The sequence below is a fragment of the Xyrauchen texanus genome, chromosome 4 (assembly GCF_025860055.1).
Source record: "Xyrauchen texanus isolate HMW12.3.18 chromosome 4, RBS_HiC_50CHRs, whole genome shotgun sequence".
NCBI classification, from domain to species: Eukaryota; Metazoa; Chordata; class Actinopteri; order Cypriniformes; family Catostomidae; genus Xyrauchen; species Xyrauchen texanus.
The window spans coordinates 28852031-28877073 of NC_068279.1; the positions used below are offsets into that span (position 1 = coordinate 28852031).

General features: G+C 39.8%; 1 protein-coding gene across 1 annotated transcript in view; it reads left to right on the forward strand.

Annotated features, from left to right (window-relative positions):
* The window catches only part of cfap299 (cilia and flagella associated protein 299), a 161768-nt gene that overhangs the window by 39673 nt on the left and 97052 nt on the right, over positions 1-25043 (forward strand). Inside the window, 2 exon segments of the mRNA XM_052123982.1 lie at positions 3412-3415; positions 16450-16536. Of these exon segments, the coding sequence (XP_051979942.1) occupies positions 3412-3415; positions 16450-16536 (91 nt within the window).

The window sequence follows — 25043 nt, forward strand, 5'->3', positions numbered from 1 at the left end:
CTCTGTAAGTAAACTCATCCACATGTGTTGAGAAATGGGTGTGTGAAAACTTGGAAGACACTGTGGATTGCATTCTTTTAATGGACAGCTAATGAAGTTATTCCTGAGATATACTCAAACGGTCTGGTAATATTTTAACTCCTTATCTTGTTGATAGCATATGTTGTTTTGATAAGAGCCCACTTGGGGGATCACGTAGATCATCATGTAATGTGTCTTATGCATTTTGGTGGTATGACATGCAGGTTACTTTGTGTGGCGAGATGAAACCGCATTAGACTGGCACTAGGGCCTAACTATTTATAATAGAAATAAATGCAGATTTATGAGAACCGACTATGCCACTCTGATATCACACGGAGAATGATTGATACACTTTATCCAAAGGCACGGAAGTTGGTTGCACTAGTAAGGAACAGAGACGTGAATGTCGTACAAAAATAATTCTTTATAACTAAAAGCACATTAAAATAAACAGAGCGTACCAGGCAAGACACACCGCAACATCTGACAATAAAAAGGGGTTGTTATGTTGTCAGAAGAAATACAGTCATTCAAAAGTCAGTCAATACAAAACAAATATAATAAAACATTACACTCAGAAGCTTTTTTTGGCTGAGGGTTAAAGAACAAGGAATAGTACCACACACACTTTGGAGTAAACTCTTATCACTCACTCAAAATCAGTGCGTCTCAATGCACACAGCACCCAGTGTTCAAACCACCACCAGCACGCGGAGAAAACCAGGGAGGATTCCTGGCTGAAGCCCTCAGCATCTAACAAAAGTCACAATTGCTCACGCACACACAGAAACAACAAAAATCAAAATACAATTGGGTCATAAATCAGAACAATATAAACACCGAAGACAAACAATGATAATAATAATAAATAAAAAAAAACACTAGAATTCCCACAACAAATAATCTCAAACCTAATAAACAAATTAATAACAGTCGTTCAACTCACATATAATAAACCATGCATATAACACACAAAAACGTAGGTGGTAGGACAACCGCGATTCCTCGCATTAAATACTGGCAAAAGGCAAAGAAAGATCTCGAACTCCTTAGAAGGGAAACACAATGGTTAAACGCCCGCACGAATGCCCAATGTTCTCAACCCAATCAGGAAAAGACTTATCCGATGATAGAATCGCGTCAGTCTCAATCACAAACCACCGTTTGTTAATTCGTTTTGATCCTGAAGCGCCGCACTGAACTGTTTTGCCTATGCCTGAAATGAGCTAAAAATCACACCCACTCTCCCAATCAATGCCTAAGGACACAGTACCCGTAACTTCCTATGATGACGACTAACCCGACAATAGAATCAGTCAATCACTCTGAACCGTCAATCTTTTAGATCGCTTGGTCTCATTTTGATCCTGCAGCGTCGCATAAACGGATTTACATATGCCTGAAACAAGCTAAAAATCATACCCACTCGTCAGATTAATGCCCAAACACAGTTTCCACAACTTACTGCAGTAACAGCTTACCAAAAGAAAGATCGCCGTTTCAGAAGCAAGCGAAAGCTGGTGTACAGCCGCAGTCAAATCATCCGCACGTTGGAAACAAATGGGAACCCCCGGGTCAGTCGGAAATTACGGGTCTCGGCAGAAATAGAAATATGCTATTTATAGCCGATCGGAAATGACGTGTCAACGATTAAAGAAAATTTGTAGGCGACGAGCTCTAATTAACTTAATTTATTAGTAGACAACATGGGAGGAGAGCATCCGGTCACATTTGCATACTGCATACTGTTATGGTTCGCGTCTTGTGTTTTCCTCTACTTGTGATGACGTCATGACTCTGTGTTTCTTTTTGTGTGTCTGAGTTTACTGATGGGTCTGCACCTGTGTATCATTATACACCTGCGCCTCGTTGGAGTCGTTTCTGATCCACTATAATAAGGATGCTGAAGCGGAGTATGGCAGAGGAGAGAGAACCAGCAAACAAGCCTTTTTTTGTTTTGTCGTTTCTTTTATTTAAATTACTTTTTGGTCGTCATGTTAATATTTGTTACCGTCATCTTATTTGAAGTTCGTTATTTCTCTTTATTTGTGATACGTGTTTTTTGAGTTCTTGGATGTTTGGGAGTAATAAATGTCATCATGAGCGTACTTCGAGTCTCACGTGTCCTTCTTTATGTTGTGAAACCCTTACGTAGCCACTTTTAACAAAAGGGTTCGTAACATAAATTGGGGGCTCGTCCAGGATTTCGGATTACTTTAATTTTGTTTGATGAGCAGGTAAAGATAGTGGTGCTGGGTGATCTCCGGGTAGGTAGAGTAAACCAGGGGGGCCGTGTTTTGTGCCGGTTCTCACTACGGTTTACTATTTATTGTTTTCTTTATTATTTTAGTTTGTTGTGTTTGGAGGTACTCCGGGGGAGAGGCTTGCCTCTCAACTGGTACCCTCTGAAGACTAGAGAGGTTTTAGTTAGTTTCGGTTAGGTAGGTTTAGTTCCGGAGTCGTTCGGAGCCTACTAATTTATTATGTTTGTGTTTTTGCTCATCAATTTATTATGGCGACGTTTGATTTGGGGCAGTTTATAAGTCAACCTAGCGTTGCAGTTTTAGAAACATGTAGAAAGGACGATTTGTTCCTTATTGCTCGACACTTTGAAATACCTGTTTCTAAAACGTGGCTTAAGAAAGACGTGAAAGCTTGTTTGTTAACTGGTTTAATTAATGTTGGGGTGTTGTCTTCGTTGGTGGATGTTCCAGAAGCAGTTGCAGCTGGTATGGATGAGGAACAACTCCCACTGCATTCTTCGACCTCACTGTGTTCTCTCGCTGGCAATCCAGTTACGCCGGGTGCCGGTGGTGGGGCGAAGGTAGGACCTCAACCTTTTTCTTTGCCTAAATTTGAGCCTTTATCCCTCTCTTCCGAAGAATCACCTGTACATCAGGGAGGTTTTCGGTTAAAAGTACGATTAGCTCGCTTACAACTTGAGACGCAAGATAGAGCTCAAGCATGAAAGGATGAGTTGGAGCATCAGCTTGAATTGCACCGTATTGATGAAAGATGAAAGTTAAAATGCGCCAGTTAGAGTTACAGTCTGTTCGAGATGATTCAAAAAGATCTAAAAAATTTGCATTTGAAGATAGACCTAGTTCGGAGGTTGAAGCTGCTGCATTAGTGTCAAATATTCCTGTGATACCTACAGTTAACTCTCTACCTGTGGTAATGGATTCTCTTGATCATTCGACTTCATTTAATGTAGCGAAAAACATTGTAATTGTTCCACCGTTTCGGGAGAAAGAGGTTGAAGCTTATTTTCAGGCATTTGAAAGAATAGCATCTGCTTTGAGGTGGCCAACAGAGGTTTGGTCATTAATGTTACAATGTAAGTTAACAGGGAAAGTGCAAGAAGTTTGTGCATCTCTTCCGTTAGAGGAAAGTGTTCAATATGAGACAGTAAAAAATGCGATTCTCCGTGCTTATGAGTTAGTACCTGAACATTACCGACAACGCTTTAGCTCAACAAAAAATCTGCTTCTCAGACATATGTCGAATTTGCCCGTGAGAAGGGTATACTTTTTGATCGATGGACAAAGGCGTGTAAAGTCGCAGACTTCCAATCTTTATGTTAACTCTTGCTTATTGAGGAGTTTAAAAATTGTGTTCCTGAGCGTACTGCTTTATATTTAAATGAACAAAAGGTTACTACTGTGCAGCAAGCGGCTGTCTTAGCAGACGAGTATGCGCTCATTCATAAACCTGTGTTTTTAAAGCGTGCGAGTGATTCAGGTTACATTCCGCAAAGAGAGAATGAAATTAATTTTTCTGACTCTAAAGTCAGGCCTGGTCCATCTAGTCCAAAAATGCGTAAAGAGTGTGGCTATTGTCACAAGGTTGGACACGTCATTGCTGAGTGTCGAATTTTAAAATGAAAGCATGAACGTCAGGATTTTTCAGGTCAACCTCGCGGGTCAGTTTTGGTGAAAACTGTGTCTCTACAGACCATGATTTCAGTAGCTCCTGATGAGTGTTTTCAGCCTTTCATGTTCGACGGTTATGTTTCTTTGACTGGTCATGTTGAGGACCAGAAGGCTGTGAAGATTTTACGTTATACGGGAGGATCTCAGTCTTTTATACTGTCTGACACTTTGCCTTTCTGTGCAGGCTCCGAATGTGATACTAGCACTATCGTGCAGGGTATAGAAATGGGTTTCATCACTGTACCTCTTCATCGCGTCTGGGTGACGTCTGAATTAGTTTCTGGATGTTTTAATGTAGCGGCTCGTGCTTCCCTACCTGTGAAAGGTATTAATTTTATTATGGGAAATGATCTGGCTGGAGGGAAAGTAATGCCATTTGTACATGTTACTAATATGCCAGTTACTGATCAACAACCAGATGTACTCGCCCAACATTTTCCAAAAGTTTTTGTTTCTAGTGCAGTTACGACGCGCGCTCAGGCGAAAAGTCTCGCTAAAGAAAATGAAGTGAATTTAGGTGAGTCTATTTTTTCAGAGATGTTTGAGAAAAATGTCTTGACAGAGCATATGGATGTTAATTCGATCCAAGAATCTGTTTGTCCTGATCCTGACGTATTTTTGCCTATTTCGCGCAATGTTCTTACTGCGGCGCATAAAAGTGATCATACGTTAGAAAAATGTCGTTTAAGTGCTGACAGTAAAGGGTCACCTTCGTACAATCATCAGTTCTATTGGAACAACACTGTGTTGATGCGTAGCTGGAATGTTCGTTTATCGAATGATGAAAATTTGGATGACTGGAACGTGGTTCATCAGATTGTGGTGCCCTCGAAATTTTGACAGCATATTTTAAGCTTGGCACATGATCATCCTTGGTCTGGGCATCTTGGTATAAATAAAACTTACCATCGGGTGCTCAAGCATTTCTTCTGGCCTGGGTTGAAAGCTGATGTATCTCAGTATTGTAAGTCTTGTCATATGTGTCAAGTGGTGGGAAAGCCCAATCAGATTGTGCCACCTGTTCCACTCCACCCTATTCCGGCTGTAGGAGATCCGTTTGAACGCGTCTTGGTAGATTGCATTGGGCCGTTGCCACAAACTAAATCTGGTTCACAGTATATTTTAACAATTATGTGTGCGGTCACATGGTTTCCAGAAGCAATTCCGTTACGGAATATAACTGCCAAAAGCGTCACTAAAGCTCTAATAAAGTTCTTCACAACATTCGGATTGCCGAGAACTTTTCAAACAGATCAAGGTACTAATTTCTTGTCTAAAATATTCCGAAATGTGTTGAAAGGTTTGAGTGTGTCACATGTCACATCCAGTGCTTACCATCCTGAATCGCAGGGGGCACTGGAGAGGTGGCACCAGACGTTGAAATCCAGTTTGCGGAAATATTGCCTGGAGGCAGGGAATGAGTGGGATGAGGGAGTCCCTTTGATTTTATTTGCATTGCGTGAAGCGCGATAAGAGTCACTTGGGTTTAGTCCGTCGGAATTGGTTTTTGGACATAATGTACGGGGACCTTTAAAAGTACTAAAAGATGAGTTTCTCTCTACTGGTACATCTGAGAAACATAATGTGCTTGATTTCGTTTCTCGTACCCGCGAACATTTGCGAAATGCTTGTGCTGTTGCAAAAGAAGCTCTTTCTCTTCGCGAGGGAAAAATGAAGCGTTGTTTTGACAAACGCTGGTTGTGCGTAATTTTACGCCTGGCTGAAAAAGTTTTAGTGTTGCTTCCTTTGCCCAGTTCTGCTTTAGCTGAGCGATTTGCTGGTCCGTATGTGATTAAGAGCAAGCTGAGTGATACTGATTATATAATCAATACACCAGAAAGACGACGGAAGACACGTTTGTGTCATGTAAATATGCTGAAGCAATATGTAGCTCGAATTGAGAAGACTGATGAGGTGAATGGGTTGTCCCAGAGTGAGGCACAGTCGGTGTTAAATGTAGAACGAGTATCTTTGCTGTCCAGTACCATGGGTGCTAAAGATGTAGATGATGGATTGAAAATGTCCACGGAGATGTTCAGTGGTGGTCATCTAAAGAATTCAGAGATTTTAAGAGTTTTACCATCTCGTTTGTCCTATTTATCTAGCGAACAGCGTCAGGATGTGATTGATTTAGTAGAAGATTATCCTAACTTGTTTAGTGATGTTCCGATTGGAACCTCTGTCATCCAGCATGATATCGAGGTGGGTAATGCAGTTCCAATAAAACAGCATGCGTATCGTTGTCCAGTGGGTAAACAGGAGATCATGAAATGTGAAGTGAACTATCTGGTTCAACATGGTTTTGCCAAAAAGAGTAATAGCCCGTGGAGTTCACCCTGCATTTTAGTACCTAAAGTTGACGGTTCCTTCCGTTCTGATTTTCGCAAGGTGAATTCTGTTACTGTGCCGGATGCATTTCCGTTGCCTCGAGTAGAGGATTGTATTTACAATCTTGGCACTGCTCGGTACATTACGAAATTAGATCTTTTAAAAGGCTATTGGCAGGTGCCATTAACTGAACGTGCTTCTGAGGTCTCCACATTTGTGACACCCGATTCTTTCTTTCAATATACGCGTATGGCGTTCGGTCTTCGAAATGCGCCTGCTACCTTTCAAAGGTTAATGTCTGCAGTTTTAGGTGATGTTCCGAACTGCAATATTTATCTTGATGATGTCGTTATTTTTTCTTCTACGTGGACAGATCACATCTCTACTTTGCACAATGTTTTTAGCCGATTAGCCGCGCCTCTTTAACTTTAAATCTGACTAAATGCGATTTTGCGAAAGCCTCCGTTACATACTTGGGGAAACAGGATGGAAACGGTCAAGTACGTCCGGTTGATGCAAAAGTGACTGCTATTCTTGCATTCCCTGTGCCCACTACTAGGAGAGAGTTGCGACGATTTTTAGGCATGGCTGGCTATTACAGGTGTTTTTGTAAAAATTTCTCGACTGTAGTTGCTCCTTTAACGAAGATGTGTAGCTCTAAAGTTGTTTTTACTTGGACTGTGGAATGTCAAAGTGCATTTTTGTGTGCAAAGTCTCTCCTTTGCAGTGCTCCGGTGTTGTCTGCTCCTGACCTGGCTCGTCCGTTCAAGCTCGAGGTAGACGCCAGCTCGATCGGAGTTGGAGCTGTCCTGCTTCAGAGTGGTGCTGATGGCATATCCCATCCAGTCTCTTATTTTTTCTCAGCTAAATTTAATTGTCATCAGTTGAATTATTCTACTATCGAAAAAGAGACTCTAGCTATGTTGCTTGCTTTGCAGCACTTCGATGTGTATGTTGGATACAGCTCTACTCCCGTCATCGTCTACACGGACCATAATCCCTTGGTTTTTTTAAATAGAATGTACAATCATAACCAACGGTTGATGCGCTGAGCGCTAATGGCTCAATGTTATAACCTTGAGATCCACCACAAGAAAGGAACTGACAACGTTGTGGCAGATGCCCTTTCTCGGGGCTAGGTAAATGTATAATTTAATTTATATGTAGCCTATGTGTAATGTTACTTTTATTATGGTGTTCTTGTTTGCTTCTACTGGTCGCTTCGTCCAGAACCTGTCTAAAAAGAAGACTGGTTCTTTCTTTAAGTGGGGGAGTGTTACGGTTCGCGTCTTGTGTTTTCCTCTACTTGTGATGACGTCATGACTCTGTGTTTCTTTTTGTGTGTCTGAGTTTACTGATGGGTCTGCACCTGTGTATCATTATACACCTGCGCCTCGTTGGAGTCGTTTCTGATCCACTATTATAAGGATGCTGAAGCGGAGTATGGCAGAGGAGAGAGAGCCAGCAAACAAGCCTTTTTTTTATTTATTTATTTTTTTTTTTACGCTGCTTACTATATAATAGTGATGCTATTATATGGTAAAACTATGGCACATACAATGGTATTTACATGGTCTCAAAAGTAATTATTAATCACCATGATACACCATGGTCCAAGGTAGTTCTGGTAAATGTATCAAACATGGTAATACCATGATACCATGCAAAAACACATGGTAGGAACCAGGGGTGGAAAGATTAAACTTTTTTGCACACATACCATAATTTACATTCCTTTTAATGACTGTTTGCCAGAAAGAATACAAAATATAGGTATTTTATAGGTGTTTGTGACTGACAACTTTTAAAATACTTCACTTATGTATGATAATGTAAACACTACATGAATCTGATTTAAAAAATAAATAAAAGGGCGACATGATTACAGAAATTAAAAGATGAGAAGTTATTTTCAATATCATAATGTATGAAACAATAAAATTAAAATCAGTTCCCCTAATGTCACTCATTCGACGTTGTGTCGATTGTGAGAGCCTCTCCTCCTAAAAGAGTTCATTTCCTCTAAAAGAGTTTGAGTTTCCACTCATAAAAGAGCAATACACTGCAGGTGTTGAACGTCCTTTTCAGGACGCGTCTTTTTCAAGTTGCCCTTCCGCCTCTGTGTAGTTCCTGGATGCGGTCGATTTCTCTCCACTTCTGACGGTTATAAAAAGCTGCCTGGGCTGCGAACACACGCACACAGAATTTTATGAATTTTCATGTTCTCAGTGCGAGAACATAGCCATGGCACCATTTCGGTCGCGTCTTTCTTTTCTCACGAGAGAAAGCCACTTCAGCCGCCCCCTGCGTTTTTCCTTCTTCCTAACGGGATTGAGGAGGACCCGTCTGGCATCGAAGGCGATTCGGGGATGATGACGGGCTAGGTTTCGTTGTGTAAAACCCCACAAACCACCTGCCCCCCGGTACGCTTGCTTGCTTCCGTCCGAGCTCGGTATGAGTGCAGCTCGCCTCGCGTCCAGCCGGCATTCTCCTTCGAGCCCCCCGAATTGGATGACGTTTTCACCGCTGCATCGGAGAGCGTCACAGCGCCGTCTGATGCTGATGACTCGTCTGTGCTGCCACCTTTGGGTCTGCTCGCCCAGTCTGAGCCTGATGCACGGATGTCCACTATGCTTTCCCGGGCCGCCATGAGTGCGAGATGGACAGGAACCTCCCCCCCATGGCTACTTGATCAGTTCCTCTCATAGCATCGCCCAGGCAGCTCCGCTTCAAACGGGCCCAGCTCTCAGCCCCAGCGTCGAGCGCCTCCCCAGGCGGTGTACGACCCGTGAAACTCCTAGGCGCCCCTGAGATGGAAGACCAGGGCAGTCAGATGTTCGCCCTGGAGCTGAACACTAAAAAAGCAGGGTCACTTGGCACAATAGAGGAGATAGATCAGTTGTTTGGTACAGGGGCCACATCGGGCTTTAAAGGGATAGTTCACACAAAATGTAAAATGTTAAATAGTCACCCTTATGCCATCCCGAATGTGTATGCCTTTCTTTCATCAGCAGAACATTAATTTAGATTTTTAGAAGAATATACATGGGTGCCCCCCTGCAACTAAACCAGGCAGCTCCGCTTCAAACGGGCCAAGCTCTCTGCCCCAGCGTCGAGCGCCCCGCAGGCAGTGTACAGCCCCCGTCTTCATGACCCCTCTAGGAAACTCCTACTAGGTGCCCCTGAGATGGGCTCTTTCATCTCTTTTGGTCCATTTTGGGAGCCAGAATGTGGAAGCTCTAAAAATCACTTAAGTCAGCATAAAGGTAGCCTAATCCATGTGACTCCAGTGGTTAAATCCATGTCTTCAGAAGTGATATGATAGGTTGGGTGAGAAACAGATCAATATTTAAGTCAATTTTTGCTAGAAATTATCCTCCCTGCTCAGTTAATCTCCACTTAAACTTTCACTTGCTTCTTCTTTTTTTTTTGGTGATTCACATTCTTCATGCATATCAGTGAGCCCCCTACTGGGCAGTGAGAAAAATTTCCATCAAAAATTTACTTAAATATTTATCTGTTTCTCACCCAACTTATCATATCACTTCTGAAGACATGGATTTAACCAATGGAGTCACACTGATTAGGCTACTTTAATGCTGCCTTTAAGTGCTTTATGGAGCATAAACATTTTGCCATCCATTCACTTCTATTGTATGGACCAGAGCTGAAATATTCTTCTAAAAATCTTAATTTGTGTTCTGAAGAAAGAAAGTCATACATATCTGGGATGGCATGTGGGTGAGTAAATGATGAGAGAATTTTCATTTTTTAGTGAAATAAAAATACCAATACAGCACAAGGGTTAAATCATCATTTTAGGGTTTTGGGGGTTATTGTATTATGTTGTCATGGCAATCGAGTTGTAAAACTGTCTATAACTTTACACAGAAAAGATTAGCAAGTGATTTTATCACGCTAAAATCATGTTAACATGCATTTTGTTTACATCGTATGGCTATACTTTTAACATGCATATTGTTAACATCTTGTGGCTATACTTTTAAAACAGTGAGCATTTTAATATTTGTGGATTGGCCCCATTTACTTCCGTTGTAAAAATTTCTTTATGTAGTACATTGGGGCCACATTGTCCTCCTTTTGAGATACAACGTTCAACATTGATTTAGTTCTTGTATCTTCTCAGCCCAGAAATAGTTGTGTTCTCATTCTAATGCATGATGCACAATTTTCTGAAGTTTGTACATTAACATTACATATTTGTATATACTGTATTTTAATATGTACATTAAATATTACATTAATACTTTTACAGCTACTCAAGTTAATCAGCCAAACGTTTTCTCGTTATTGTTTTTTCATTAATAGCCTTTATATGACATAGCCTACTAGACACTTCATGTCCAACATTTGATATGTCCAACAACATATGTTCACTTTAGACCAAACTAACTGCATTTACATTAATGCCTCATCAAGACAGGCATTGGCAGAATTATAAAGTGTATTTGATAGTTTAGGTGCGAACCTGCATTAGAGCACAAACATTAGCGCCTGTCAATCAAACAACATGCAGTGGCAGACATCAGGGAAAAAAAAGTCAATATTTTATATTTTATCTACAGGTGAAACTCGAAAAATTTGAATATCGTGCAAAAGTTCATTAATTTCAGTAATTCAACTTAAAAGGTGAAACTAATATATTATATAGACTCATTACAAGCAAAGTAAGATATTTCAAGCCTTTATTTGATATAATTTTGATGATTATGGCTTACAGCTTATGAAAACCCCAAATTCAGAATCTCAGAAAATTAGAATATTGTGAAAAGGTTCAGTATTGTAGGCTCAAAGTGTCACACTCTAATCAGCTAATTAATCCAAAACACCTGCAAAGGGTTCCTGAGCCTTTAAATGGTCTCTCAGTCTGGTTCAGTTAAATTCACAATCATGGGGAAGACTGCTGACCTGACAGTTGTGCAGAAAACCATCATTGACACCCTCCACAAGGAGGGAAAGCCTCAAAAGGTAATTGCAAAAGAAGTTGGATGTTCTCAAAGTGCTGTATCAAAGCACATTAATAGAAAGTTAAGTGGAAGGGAAAAGTGTGGAAGAAAAAGGTGCACAAGCAGCAGGGATGACCGTAGCCTGGAGAGGATTGTCAGGAAAAGGCCATTCAAATGTGTGGGGCAGCTTCACAAGGAGTGGACTGAGGCTGGAGTTACTGCATCACGAGCCACCACACACAGACGGGTCCTGGACATGGGCTTCAAATGTCAAATGTCTTACCTGGGCTAAAGAAAAAAAAGAACTGGTCTGTTGCTCAGTGGTCCAAAGTCCTCTTTTCTGATGAGAGCAAATTTTGCATCTCATTTGGAAACCAAGGTCCCAGAGTCTGGAGGAAGAATGGAGAGGCACACAATCCAAGATGCTTGAAGTCCAGTGTGAAGTTTCCACAGTCTGTGTTGGTTTGGGGAGCCATGTCATCGGCTGGTGTTGGTCCACTGTGCTTTATTAAGTCCAGAGTCAACGCAGCCGTCTACCGGGACATTTTAGAGCACTTCATGCTTCCTTCAGCAGACAAGCTTTATGGAGATGCTGACTTCATTTTCCAGCAGGACTTGGCACCTGCCCACACTGCCAAAAGTACCAAAACCTGGTTCAATGACCATGGTATTACTGTGCTTGATTGGCCAGCAAACTCGCCTGACCTGAACCCCATAGAGAATCTATGGGGCATTGCCAAGAGAAAGATGAGAAACATGAGACCAAACAATGCAGAAGAGCTGAAGGCCGCTATTGAAGCATCTTGGTCTTCCATAACACCTCAGCAGTGCCACAGGCTGATAGCATCCATGCCACGCCGCATTGAGGCAGTAATTAATGCAAAAGGGGCCCAAACCAAGTACTGAGTACATATGCATGATTATACTTTTCAGAGGGCCGACATTTCTGTATTTAAAATCCTTTTTTTTATTGATTTCATGTAATATTCTAATTTTCTGAGATTATGAATTTGGGGTTTTCATAAACTGTAAGCCATAATCATCAAAATTATATCAAATAAAGGCTTGAAATATCTTACTTTGCTTGTAATGAGTCTATATAATATATTAGTTTCACCTTTTAAGTTGAATTACTGAAATGAATGAACTTTTGCACGATATTCTAATTTTTCGAGTTTCACCTGTATATCAACCAACCAGTGGTGATTTTGCTACCGTGATTGATGTAATGAACACCCCTGTTATAGATGTGGAATATAGGCCAAGTATAGAAAATTACTCAGATAAACATTAAGATTGTTTTATTGCCCAGCCCTATTGATAACATTACATTAACCTCACAGCAGCCCATTAATCTCAGTGACAGATTAAATTACAGCCTACGTTATAGACACAGAATCTAGTAAACAGAAATATGAAATATGAAATTTACCTTGATATGTTTCTTCAAATTAGAGGCAGGATTAATGCTGATATCTGGCTTGAGCAAGTTAAACTCATGACATAGTCAGGCAATTGGCTTTTTTTACTGCGAAAATCCCTTCCAGGTGTCGAACTGTGCTTGAGGCATCCATAACAGATGCCGCCAAATCTGCAGCTGCCGTTCAAGTTTTTTTTATATGTGATTTGATTAGATGAGAGTCACTAGACACTCCCTAGCCAATCATGTTGACAGATAAATATAAAATCAGGCACAGGGAAGTAGCGAACACAGAGAGTAGGAAAATAGCCCATAAAAGTACAGTTACAGCACTTCAAATGAACTAATGTAAAAGTATAACAATTTTAAACTACTTATAAAAGTGCAATTCTTGGGAAAAAGTAGATAATTACAGCAATGTGAGAATTTGTAATTCATTACTTTATACCCCTGGTAGTAACATTTTATTAAAAACATGATTGTACCATTGTCCCATGTCCAAAAACATGGTAGAATATGGTACATATACAAAAACATGGTGATACTATTTCCAAAAACATGGTAGGTAAACGTAAAGAAAAAAATCATGGTAGTACCGTATTGCCATGTCCAAAAAAATTTATTAACATGGTATGTCAAAAACATATTAATAACACAGTACTGTGTAAAAAATAACACATAGTAGTTCCAAGATAAATGTAAAATAAAATAAAAATAGTACCACGGTACCATGTTCTGAAAACATGGTAGTACCGTACATGAAAAGTACATGGTAGAAGCGTGTCTTATAATTGTGTGATGTTAGCTAAAAATTCAATAACCAGAAGTTTTATTTTCATCTTACGCATTCATGTTTAATGTAATTATGTACACTAAATGGTCTAAACTTTTTTTAATATAGTTTGAGGAGATACAGAGGGGAACCTATCAAAGTAGCTTGCAGAAGTTTTGCCTGATAGTTGACATGAGCACCAGATCACTTCTGACAGTGTTATGGCCCAAGTATTGCATTCACTGAGGAACTGTAACAAGGTCTCTCGTGCTAGTATTACAGTGCCTGGTATCCATCTGGACATTTATGAACACGTTTATGAACAGCTGAGTAGTTGACCAAAATAAATGTCATGTGTGTGTTCCATTTACTTCAAACTTTTCCCCCAGTTTCTTTTCATCAACCAGAATAAACAGAGCATGATCCCAAGTGCATCATGGTCTATTAAATCCTTTCTAGCAGTAAGCCTGTTTGTAAGAGCCCCCCCACCCCCCTCCACCTGCTGCAATAACAGTGCAGGCCTTGAAGGAAGGAGGGGTACAGGGACTAATTAGGAAATTATATCTTAAGGCCAACACAGGTGCATCAATTTTTTAATTCAAAGCTATTTTCATAATGACAAATAAAAAATAGGGAATATTATAAAGGGTCACCCTCAAAAATATGACAACTTGTTTTCCCCTTCTGACACTCACTCGATGTTGTGTCGATTGTAGTGACAAAAGGGGCTTCTTTCGGGAACCTCGGATAAATTGGTGAACAGAATTTGCATGTCCCGCCCCCGGACATACGGGTATAAAAGGCGGGGATTGTGCATCTGTTCAGTCAGATTCTTTATTCGGAGCCGAGCGGTTGTGTGTTCAGCAAGCTGAAGATCTCACCACTGATCCACTCACCTCTAAAGAGAGCTTTGCTACTGGATCTTTTGTCGTCTGGGCTCAACGTGAGACCGGCACGCCTCATGGCCAGTCTGACGTCTCTGTTGCTACCATGGAGCAGGATGATGACGTCTCCGCTGCATCAGTTATCAAGGTAACCCCCTGTGATGTATTTTCCGCGGTACAGTCCCCCTGTCAGGCGGACCCGTGTCTCCCTTGGACAGTGCCCTCTGCCCCAGTCTCCGTGATTGTAGAGCTCCTTCCTAATTAGGCAGGACCTACCACCATGCCACTTCCATGTGTGCCGTAACAGGCCCACGTGACGTATTTGCCACATTTTCACCTCTCCGCGGGGTCTTTTCCCCCTGAAAGAATAGGACTGGAAAAGAACGCCTTCCCCGATGTGTGTTTTAACTAGATGGCCCCGGCCGCATCTAACACTCTATGAGGAGAAACATAGAGAGAAAAAAGGGCTGCGCCCTGCTCCCCTGCTTGTTATGTCTCTTGTTCCCACCTCTCAAGGGAAATCCTTGGTCGGGTGCCGGGAACCTAATAAAAACAATATGACGTCTTAGTGGGGTGTTGGGGAAGGTTACGTGCAGTCTGATGCCTATGCTCAATGGCATGCTACAGCTTGCTGCACCAGCATCAGCAGATCACGTAACACGGTTCAGTGTAGGTAACGCTATTGAATAGGGACCCCTTGTGTCACTACAATCGACACAACGTCGAGTGAGTGATAGAAGGGGAACATCTAGTTTACTAGTATAACCACCATTCCCTGATGGAGGGAACGAGACATTGTGTCCCCCTTGCCACAATACTGTACCAAGCCGCTATAATGGGCGAACATTTTTCTCGGCTCCTCAGTGCAGAACCTGACTGAACAGATGCACGATCCCCACCTTTTATACCCATATGCCTGGGGCCGGGACATGCAAATTCTGTTTGCCAATTTGGCATTGGTCTTTTTCACATTCAGAGGTATCCGAGGCTCCCGAAAAAGCCCCTTGCATCACTACAATCGACACAACATCTCGTTCCCTCCATCAGGGAACAGGGATTTTCACTAGTAACCTAGACGTTTTCCCTATCCCTGTTTCTATGCTAATTGTCATGGTCACAGCCGACTAACTGTAACTTAACTGAACTGTACTTAGCTTTTTTACAGTTAAGTACTTAACTGTAATTACTGTAACTGTTTTACAGTTAAGTCTAGTGTATTTAACTACACAACTGTAAAACTGATTTTTTTAGGAGGCAAGCAGAGTTTGAAAGTGGCCGTGTTATGTTTTTCTATATTATGGGGAGAGGTTACCCTCTGCTGTTCTTAGTTACCCTTTTCACCTGCTGCTGCTCCTGGTAAAACACTGTGCAAACTTGAAGAAATAAGTTCTCAAATACATGTTAACTGGCAAGCAGATGATTCTACAGGTATACTGCAGACATTATGAAATTTGAACAAATTTGAGGTGAATGACAAGGAGTTATTGCTGGTACTGCTCTGTGAGATGTCTGAATGCCAATGAGTGTTAAGTCAGGTGTAGTCTGAATTATGCCAAACCTTTGCTTTCATGTAAACGTGCCAATGAGCAAGGACAAAAAAAAAAACCTTGTGGAATGACAGAGATGATCATTGAAGTGAGCAAAAGGAGTTTTGTTGGGGTGGAGACTTATGAGAGTGTGATTTAATTTTGTGAAGATATCATTTTGTCTATTTAAATCTCATGGGATTATTAAACATTTCAATCATGGAATGTGAAAGTATTTCTGGTTTAATCTGCAACATGGGGTTTTATGAAAAGCAGAAATAATTATTGCACTGTATCATTTTAATTTTGCATTCTTTTTGTCTTTTATTTTCTTAAATTATTTTAAAATGGACAAGCACTTTTATTTATTTCTCGTTATCACTACCATTTAAACCACTTTGAATTACCATTGTGTATGAAATGTGCTATTTAAATAAACTTGAATTGCCTTGCCTATGATACAAGCATGCATGCAGATCAAAAACAGTAAGCTTCAATGTACGTCTGTTAGAACAAATAAACAGAGTACACTTTAGACATGGAAGATATTTTTTAAGGGACATTTCAACTGTTTAAATGTTGTCTTTTCTATGAAGCTGGCAAATGCAGTAAAATAACTCAAAGATAACTTCCTGAGAGCCCTGGCAGAGCAGGAGGAGGCCAACCGCAGTGGGGAAATGACTGCAAGTACATTATTACAGCACTCCATTTGTTACGTAATGGGATTCCCCCAGAATATTTCTGCAATTCCATTAGAACAAGAACAAAATCCACACTGTGTCAAATTCAGGAGGGCAACCCCCCTTCTAACACACACCTTCAAACCTTACCTACCATCTGTACCAGGGTCGATTGAAAGGATAAATTTGTTTTTATATTTGTAAATATGGCATTAAAGCTATAATGTAATTGCCCCCTAAAATCAGTTTTGTCCTGATGTCTGCAGTGTTTTTTTCTTTATTAATAATCTTGCAGGTCAGTTCGGCATAAATTGGCCCAAAACAACTGTACTTTATTAATGCACTTTCTATTTATTTCTTATTGTTATCAGTATATCCGTTTCTCATTCAATACATTTATCATTGTTCAGATGTAATATACAGTATATATATATATACACACACACTGCATTTGCATGTGTGTGTCATTTCCAAGTGGAGGGCACACAGGTAAATTTTACAAATTAAAGGCAAAGAATTGAGAGTGAGTGAGACATAGGAATCAATACAAAAATTTTATTTTATTACAACACTTCAGCATCATTAAAAACATATCTTATAATTATAGATTCTCTCTCTCATGAAACACCATAAGAATTAAATAAAACTAAGAATTCTCCAGGGCCAGGTTTAGCGGGGACAATGCAGGCCAGCCACAACTCGGGAGGTCATCCAAACCCAACTTCTACACACCAAATCGTCAAACACCACACACACCATAAGGAAGTTGTGTCAGCACATGATGACATCAAATGAAGGCAGCTAGTCTCCCCTAATCCCCACAAACACCTCCTGGCTCCTGTAGAGAGAAGATACAAATTAATCCGGGATTACACTAAAATAACACTAAACAATAAATCAAAGAAAGAAAACCAAAATAAATTTCAGACACCGTGATGTGGTGGTACGGATACCACCACATGCAGCAGAGGCGGTTAAACAGTGCCTGAGTAATGCCAGAATGATGAACATCAGTTCCCTCATCAAGAAAGCACAACAGAGGATGTACTTCTTGCGGCAGCTGAAGAAATTCAACCTGCCAAAGACAATGATGGTGCACTTCTACACAGCCATCATCGAGTCCATCCTCACATCCTCCATCACTATCTGGTACACTGCTACTACTGCCAAGGACAAGGGCAGAATGCAGCGTGTCATCCGGTCTGCAGAGAAGGTGATTGGCTGCAATCAGCCGCCGCTCCAGGACCTGTACGCCTCCAGGACCCTGAAGCGTGCTGGAAATATTGTGGCTGATCTCTCTCACCCCGGCCACAATCTCTTTGAGACACTCCCCTGTGGCAGAAGGCTGAGGTCCATCAGGACAAAAACCTCATGCCACAAGAACAGTTTCTTTCCATCCGCCACTTGCCTTATCAACAAGGCCCGGTACCCACCCTGACACTCTCCACACTCCACCTCTGGCTTTACATGCCACTGTAATTTGCTGCTCTTTTATTTTTATTCTTACTTTTAAGATATACTGTGTGGACATATTTATATTAATATTGCTTATATTTTAATACTTGTTTTTTTATATTTAGAGAATGTGTGACACACGCCTACAACACCAAAACAAATTCCTTGTAGGCGTAAAAAACATACTTGGCAATAAAGCTTTTTCTGATTCTGATAAATACCCCCCACAACATGCAACCTCAGATTTTAAGAATATAAAACATACCAGAAAGCGACCTCCACCGCCAACTCACCACAATGCACACACCACAAGCTCCGCTCTAATAAAACTGTACAGAAGCATATTAGCCTTGAGATGTTCACATCATTATGCCGTGAGCAAAGCCTCAACGTACCTGCATGAAAACGGAAATGCCAGGAAGTGAGGAACCCAGAATCACCAGGACACATATACACTCATCAAAATAAGGGTCCTTACATAGTAAGGTAGCGCTCATCTCATTGGTCTGCCAAAACCATATACCAAACAGGCTAATAGGATGGTTAATCACTTAAACTGCCACATAAATATAAAAATAATAAGGTTCAGTTGTTTTCAACTGAAATCCAAATGTTATTGTAACTGCTTATCAGGAGACATGTAAGGAAAAGAAGTATCCAAAATAGCCAGTCCATATAAATGCACTAATCATATGCCTAATTTAACAATATGATGATTATGTGTGGCCTACATATGTGTAATAATGTATGTAATAAGGTTTGTAATATTTTGATATTGAAACTTCTAAAAACATCACCGATAGACATCAGATCACCACATGTGAGACTTTTGTCCAAAAAGGCCTTGTTTAATTTAATAAGTCTGGGATGAAAAGATCTTGTTGGGGGATTTTACCTCCTACGCAGAAGAAATGGTTTATTATAACTGTTTCACAGGTCAAATTTTGGAAGCATTACAGAATTCTAATAAATCTGTGTCAGTGCAACTCAAGACCAGAAAAATAAATGAAAAGTGGAATGTAAACTCAAGTCATATATCTTCTGGCTAGCTGGGGGCTAAATGTTTATCTGTGCTTACCTTGACACAAACAGCTCTAAAACAAAGGTTTTACCTGACCCTCTTGTAGCAACCCCAGTGGGATGTGTGATTTAAGATCAAATGAGGAGCACACGGCAGACTGAGCCAGTGTCTACTGACAGAATTTCCCACAAATGTTTAACTTTGAATCGGGGCTCTAAAAGAGCACTGTTTACAGGGTTATAAACCAGTATAATTACAAGTTGTTCCTTTCGTGGAAAAAAATCTGTAAACAATTTTTTTTTTTTAAATACCCTTTCCTGTGTTCATAAATGAAAAGATATATACATAAACTCAAGACATAAACAGTATGCTGGAACATCATCACACCCCTTTTACTATTTTTTTTCCATTCTCTCTAATATACCACATTTGACAAAAATTACTTTGAAATAGTGTTTATTTTTTCTGCTGTTTAAAAGTAAACCCACCTGCCTAATACTTTTTACTCTTATGAGAAATTAATTAATGAAGCTTTACATTCATGCTACTGTAGGATCTTATGGGCAGAAGAATTAACGATTTCTATGCAAAATTATTCAAATCCTGGATGTAAACTGATATTTTCCTTCCAGGTTATTAACTAAGACACAGAGCTGCTCTGTTGAGTGTCTGAACCATCTTGAGAACAAAGAGAGTTCTGTGGACACACCAAAATGTTCTCCTCGTCCAGGTTGTAAATCAGGAATGCCCTGAACATTAATGGTCATCACATGACTTAAAGACAACTCTTCTGAAGAAACCCACATGTCAGAAATCTAGAAGAAGTCCCTTTGTTTCATTCATTTAGTAACACATGAACACTTAAAAATTTGATATTTTATATGTTTCATGCTAAAACCTAATTACTAAGACACAGAGCTAAAGCAGACTCCCTTATGAGACCCTCATGTTTGCAATAAACAACACAAGTCTAATACTAAGACATCTCATCTTAATCCATGAACATTTCACACACAGTCACAGTATTTTGCTGACTTAACCTTGTAAAATGCATATAACCTACCTTTTTGTACCAAAATATAAGCAATGCTAATTCTGAAAATGATGTTGTTATGACCTGAAATCACTTTGCTAACTGATGAATTGATGATGATAATCTGTAATCTTGTTTTATTAATTTTACTGGAATGGTAAACATTCATGACAAGCACATCACTATCAGTAAGATTTATATATTCAGTTGAATCCAAGATATTTTAAATGTATAAATAAAGCATGTACTTTTGGATCAGCAAACGAGGGTCTTTAAAGACAAAGGCTCATCAATCATCTTCAGAAGTAGGGACAGAAATGACCGTGTGAACCCACAAAAGACACTTCTGACTGGCTCAAGACACTTTTGGTGTGCGGCTAACCACAATAGTACAAATCCTCCCCACCAAGGAAGAACTCTCTCTTACTTCTTACTCTTATGCTCTTCTCTCTGGGCTCTTAGCCCTTCTACGGCCAGGATCCGCACAATGTAAACTCCAGGAAGACTAGGAATGCAAAGTTCAGTGGAAGCTTTTCTCTTCTCTGCGCTACAACTCACAGACGTGATGGGGAGTCACGAGTTTCCCTGGCGGGAGGCCTTGCTCCAAAGCCTCACCTCATCATTCCAATCCATGATCTAAACAGAGGTCCAAAACATTGATGGAGTAACAGAACTTTCTACAAGATCCAAAGAACCAAAGCAATGTAAGGAAACGCAAGTAAATCTCAAGACTTTTGCTGAAAGTGTCTCTTTATTATAATTTGAGTTACCAGATCGCAAATCGAGTTAGACTGAAATAAGTATTAAATGGTTTTCAAGACATTGTCTATAGACTCCATAAAGTTCCATTTCTCTGGACAGATAATTTCATTCACCTTCTGTTACAATTTACTCACCAACCTATTTGTCAGTTTGTCTATATGTATAGATTAGCAATGAAGTCTTGTTTGTATTCAAAATTAATTTGACTGTGGTGTATTTTGATAAATAATCTCATCACTTGATTGTTTAAAAGATCTGTGCTCCAAAGCTTGAACCATATTTAAACATATTTGAGATATTATTTTCAATAGCCATGAGAATAGTATTATTCTAAGTTAATTCCTTACATATAAACTGTGAGTGGATGCAATGAGCCCATTGTATTACATATTAATGGTGGAGAATTTTATTCAGATTTATGATCTGATTATTGTTATTTATTCTTCTTATAATGGTGGTCGAATGTGGCTAAATCCATTATACAATTTCCTACATATTATTGGTGAAGGTAGGCAGGCACTTTAATCCATACTGTGTACATTTATACTACCAAATTTCCCTACATATAATGGTGTAGATATGCAGACAGTTTAATTTAATTCCTTACACATATAAATGTCCTACATATTAATGGTGAAGTAATTAATGGTACACTATGGACTGTAATTTTCTTGTCATCTGCAAACAAATAAAGACTTTTCATGTAAGCATAAATCTTTCAAATTTAAAAGAGTGGTTAGGTGTTATGAAAACTTTATAAAGCATGACTTGTATAATGAGCAACAGCCATTCCAGGAACAGAATTTATGGATGGTAGCAGGTTTATGTTTGTGGCTTCCTGGGTTGTGTCTCAGTTGCAATTTGTAGTATACATAATACACCTACAGTGTAATTGCTACTCTAAACCAGTTTGGTTGCACCAAAGCTTTGAAAGAATAGAATAACCTTGAAAAACGTCATGACAAGGGAACTGCGTCCGGGGAGCCGGGACTGTAGAGTTTTGGTACCGTGAGAACGGCGCACACTGGCTGGATGACCTAGGGTGTGAGGAAATCGCTCTATTGAGAATTTGGGTGCCGCAGCCCGAAGGCGGTGCGACAAATGAAACAAGGATTCTCCTCCCGGCCCTCCACCGGGGTACGGAGTGGTCTTGGTACCACATCCGGAGCGAACGTCTGACTGCCTGGGTCACCCGTCTCAGGATCACATCGGAGCTTTCCTGGTCCTGGAAGGGGTCCTGGAGACGGGGGGCATATGCCGCCTGCGAGGTGCTCGACGCTGGGGCTGAGAGCTGGGCCTGGTTTGAGGCAGAGCTATCTGTTGTTTAGCCGCAAGGTGACGCCCTCGGCGAGCAGGCGGGGCACAGGGCGCGCTGGCTTGGTCCTTAAGTATAACTTGATTTGTATCCAGTATGTTTTAGCCGCCTTGTGTTGTGTTTTAATAACACATGCCAGTTGTGCCAGAGTCCAATTAATGTCTCAACTTGTTTAAAATCTGCCGACGGTCACAAAAATAGTGTTTGGTTTTTTTTTTGTTTTTTTTTTGGTCAAGACCGGTTACAATTGAACTGAAATAAATAAAATAAAAAACACAACAACAACAAAAATATAGGGGCAAAAAATGCTACTGTCATTTAACTTCTTCATCCACTAGAGCTAGATCATTTTTTAGTCTTGTGGTTTGTCTTATCTCTCCAATCAGCTGAGCTCATAAAGCACTGGGCACAGCCTACATTGTACTTCTCATCTGTGTTGCGAAAGTTGCCCTGCTGCAAAAAGTCACACACAAACAAAAGGTGCACCTGGACAGTTTTGGCATTATTTACTCAGGATAGGTCGCACCTGTGCTGGATGCCTGAGGCGCTCCATTGTTGGGTGGTACACATTTTAAACTGAATGCGATCTAACCCCTAACCCCACCCTCCTGTTATTTGTTTTTGCTCTTTCGCCATGATACAATGATGTCATCATTTGTGGCCTCTTCAATTTCACAGCCAGTGGAACTGTTTTTTTTTTTTCACTGTTCTTTCTCTATAGTTTGAATTTCATGATGGCATTAAGTCATCCTTGTCCATCCTGGGTGATTCTGTGAAATAAGCAAGCTCATAGTCATACTGTTGATAGTGTGTGAACATGCATTTACATTTACATTTATGCATTTGGCAGATGCTTTTATCCAAAGCGACTTACAGAGCCCTTATTACAGGGACACTCCCCCGGAGCAACCTGGAGTTAAGTGTTTTGCTCAAGGACACAATGGTGGTGGCTGAGGGGATCGAACCAACAACCTTCTGCTTAACAGTTTAGTGCTTTAGCCCACTACGCCACCACCACTCTAGCTTTAGAGATAATATTTGAATACACAGTCACACATTGTAAATGAGTGTTGTTTTGTGGCATTATTCCTTGTGTAGTTAGTTGTGCAGAGGAGATAGATATCCTAGTCAAAACCTTTTGACTAGTAAGTTTTAAAGCTAAAGTTCTTGTTTTATTGAGATGTTTAGATTCTGATTCATATCAGTCATCTTTAGGATTTAGAAACTTCCAAAAAAACAAAATATTTTAGTTGTAACGAGAATGAAGACCAGGAAAGGGAACATAAAAGTAAATGTGATTCATTTAAGTAGGTAACAACTTCAATCAAAAAGACTGTACTAATTGAGGGTAAAAAAAATAAATAAATAAAATAAAATAAAATAAAAAACTTTGATTAGAGAGAGTGAACTTGCACACTTGTGAATGTTATGTATATTTTCTCATTTTCAGACATACATATTTATAAAAAAATAATTTATTTAAAAAATCATCTTTAGATTATCATCATCTCTTCTCCAAACATAGGTAAATGTATTTTTCAACCCAGTCATATGACAAGTCATTTCAATAGAATGAGACAGCAAAATCGGACGAGTTTGCTCGTACAAAAACTTTCAACATTTTCACCCATGTAAAAAAGTGAACAAACAAACTAACAATGTTAATACAACTTTTCCTAAATTTAAACCCTAACCCAAAACTAAACTTAACCATGAAGTGTAATCTCATGACCAAACTCTAAACCTAACCATGACTGCAATAGGAAAATAGCATTTGTTTACCAACCGAAGAAAGGGGTTTGGAACGAGAGAAGAGAAGTGTATTGCAGGTTCTTGGCTAATATCAACCATTTGTATTGCATTAAATATAGAATGAGTAGCCAAATTGGTATTTTTAATTAGGATTTGTAAACAAATGTACAAAGCAGTTTTTGATATGTTACTTTGATCAGTTTAAACAGTTTGAACACTTAATAGGTAGCACTTAGGTAACATACAACCATTGTGATTTTATCTTCAAATATACACTTTATCTGAGTCTATTTTCACCTCCTAATGAGTCTCTAATTACCTCTGAACAGACGTTGTTTTCTTAAGTAAACATTGCTGGCATTGCTCGGGAGAGATTGGAGAATGTTTTCTCCTTTTGAAAACTGCTATTTCGTAAGATGAAAACATTGTTTCCAAATTCTTCTACTGATTTGTGTTCTACTGAACATTGTGTTTTTTCTTGTACAAAATAGGTGCTTGTCCTCTGTCGACAGACCCAGCAAGTTTTGCATTGATAAGTTGTGTTCATATACGTATAGATGGTAGTGTGGTCAGTCATTCAGTTCAAAGATCACATTAAGCATAGAAATTTCCCAGCTATATACCATTACAGTGAGTGTGTGTCCCAGTCAGTCGACCCTTTTCCTTGTTATGGCCAGTAAAATAACTATAGCATGTTGTTTCAAAGCACTTGACCAGACGTGGAGGTCCCTTAGAAAACAGTCATGCAGAGCTATCACGTGACCTCGCCTTGAAAGCCACACAAAGATTTTCAAAAATGTAATGTTGGGGTATCTGACCCCCCTAAGTATGGACTCATTGATAGAATAAACAAAGTAAAATGAATTTATAGATACTTGGTATTCTGTTAAGGATTTTCCATTTTTATACACTGCTATAAACAAAATACACATAATGCAATTCATATGCAACAGAAACTAAAATAATTGATTGTATTTAAAGGGATAGTTCACCCAAAAATTTAAATTCTGACATCAATTACCAACCCATATGTCTTTCTTCCGTGAAACACATGCTAGGCAGAATTTTTTGGGCTATCAGTCACAACATTTCTGCCTAACACCTCCTTTTGCATTCCAGAGAGTCAGTCATACAGTTTGGTTTGTGAGTTAAATTAGTAAACTGAGTAAATA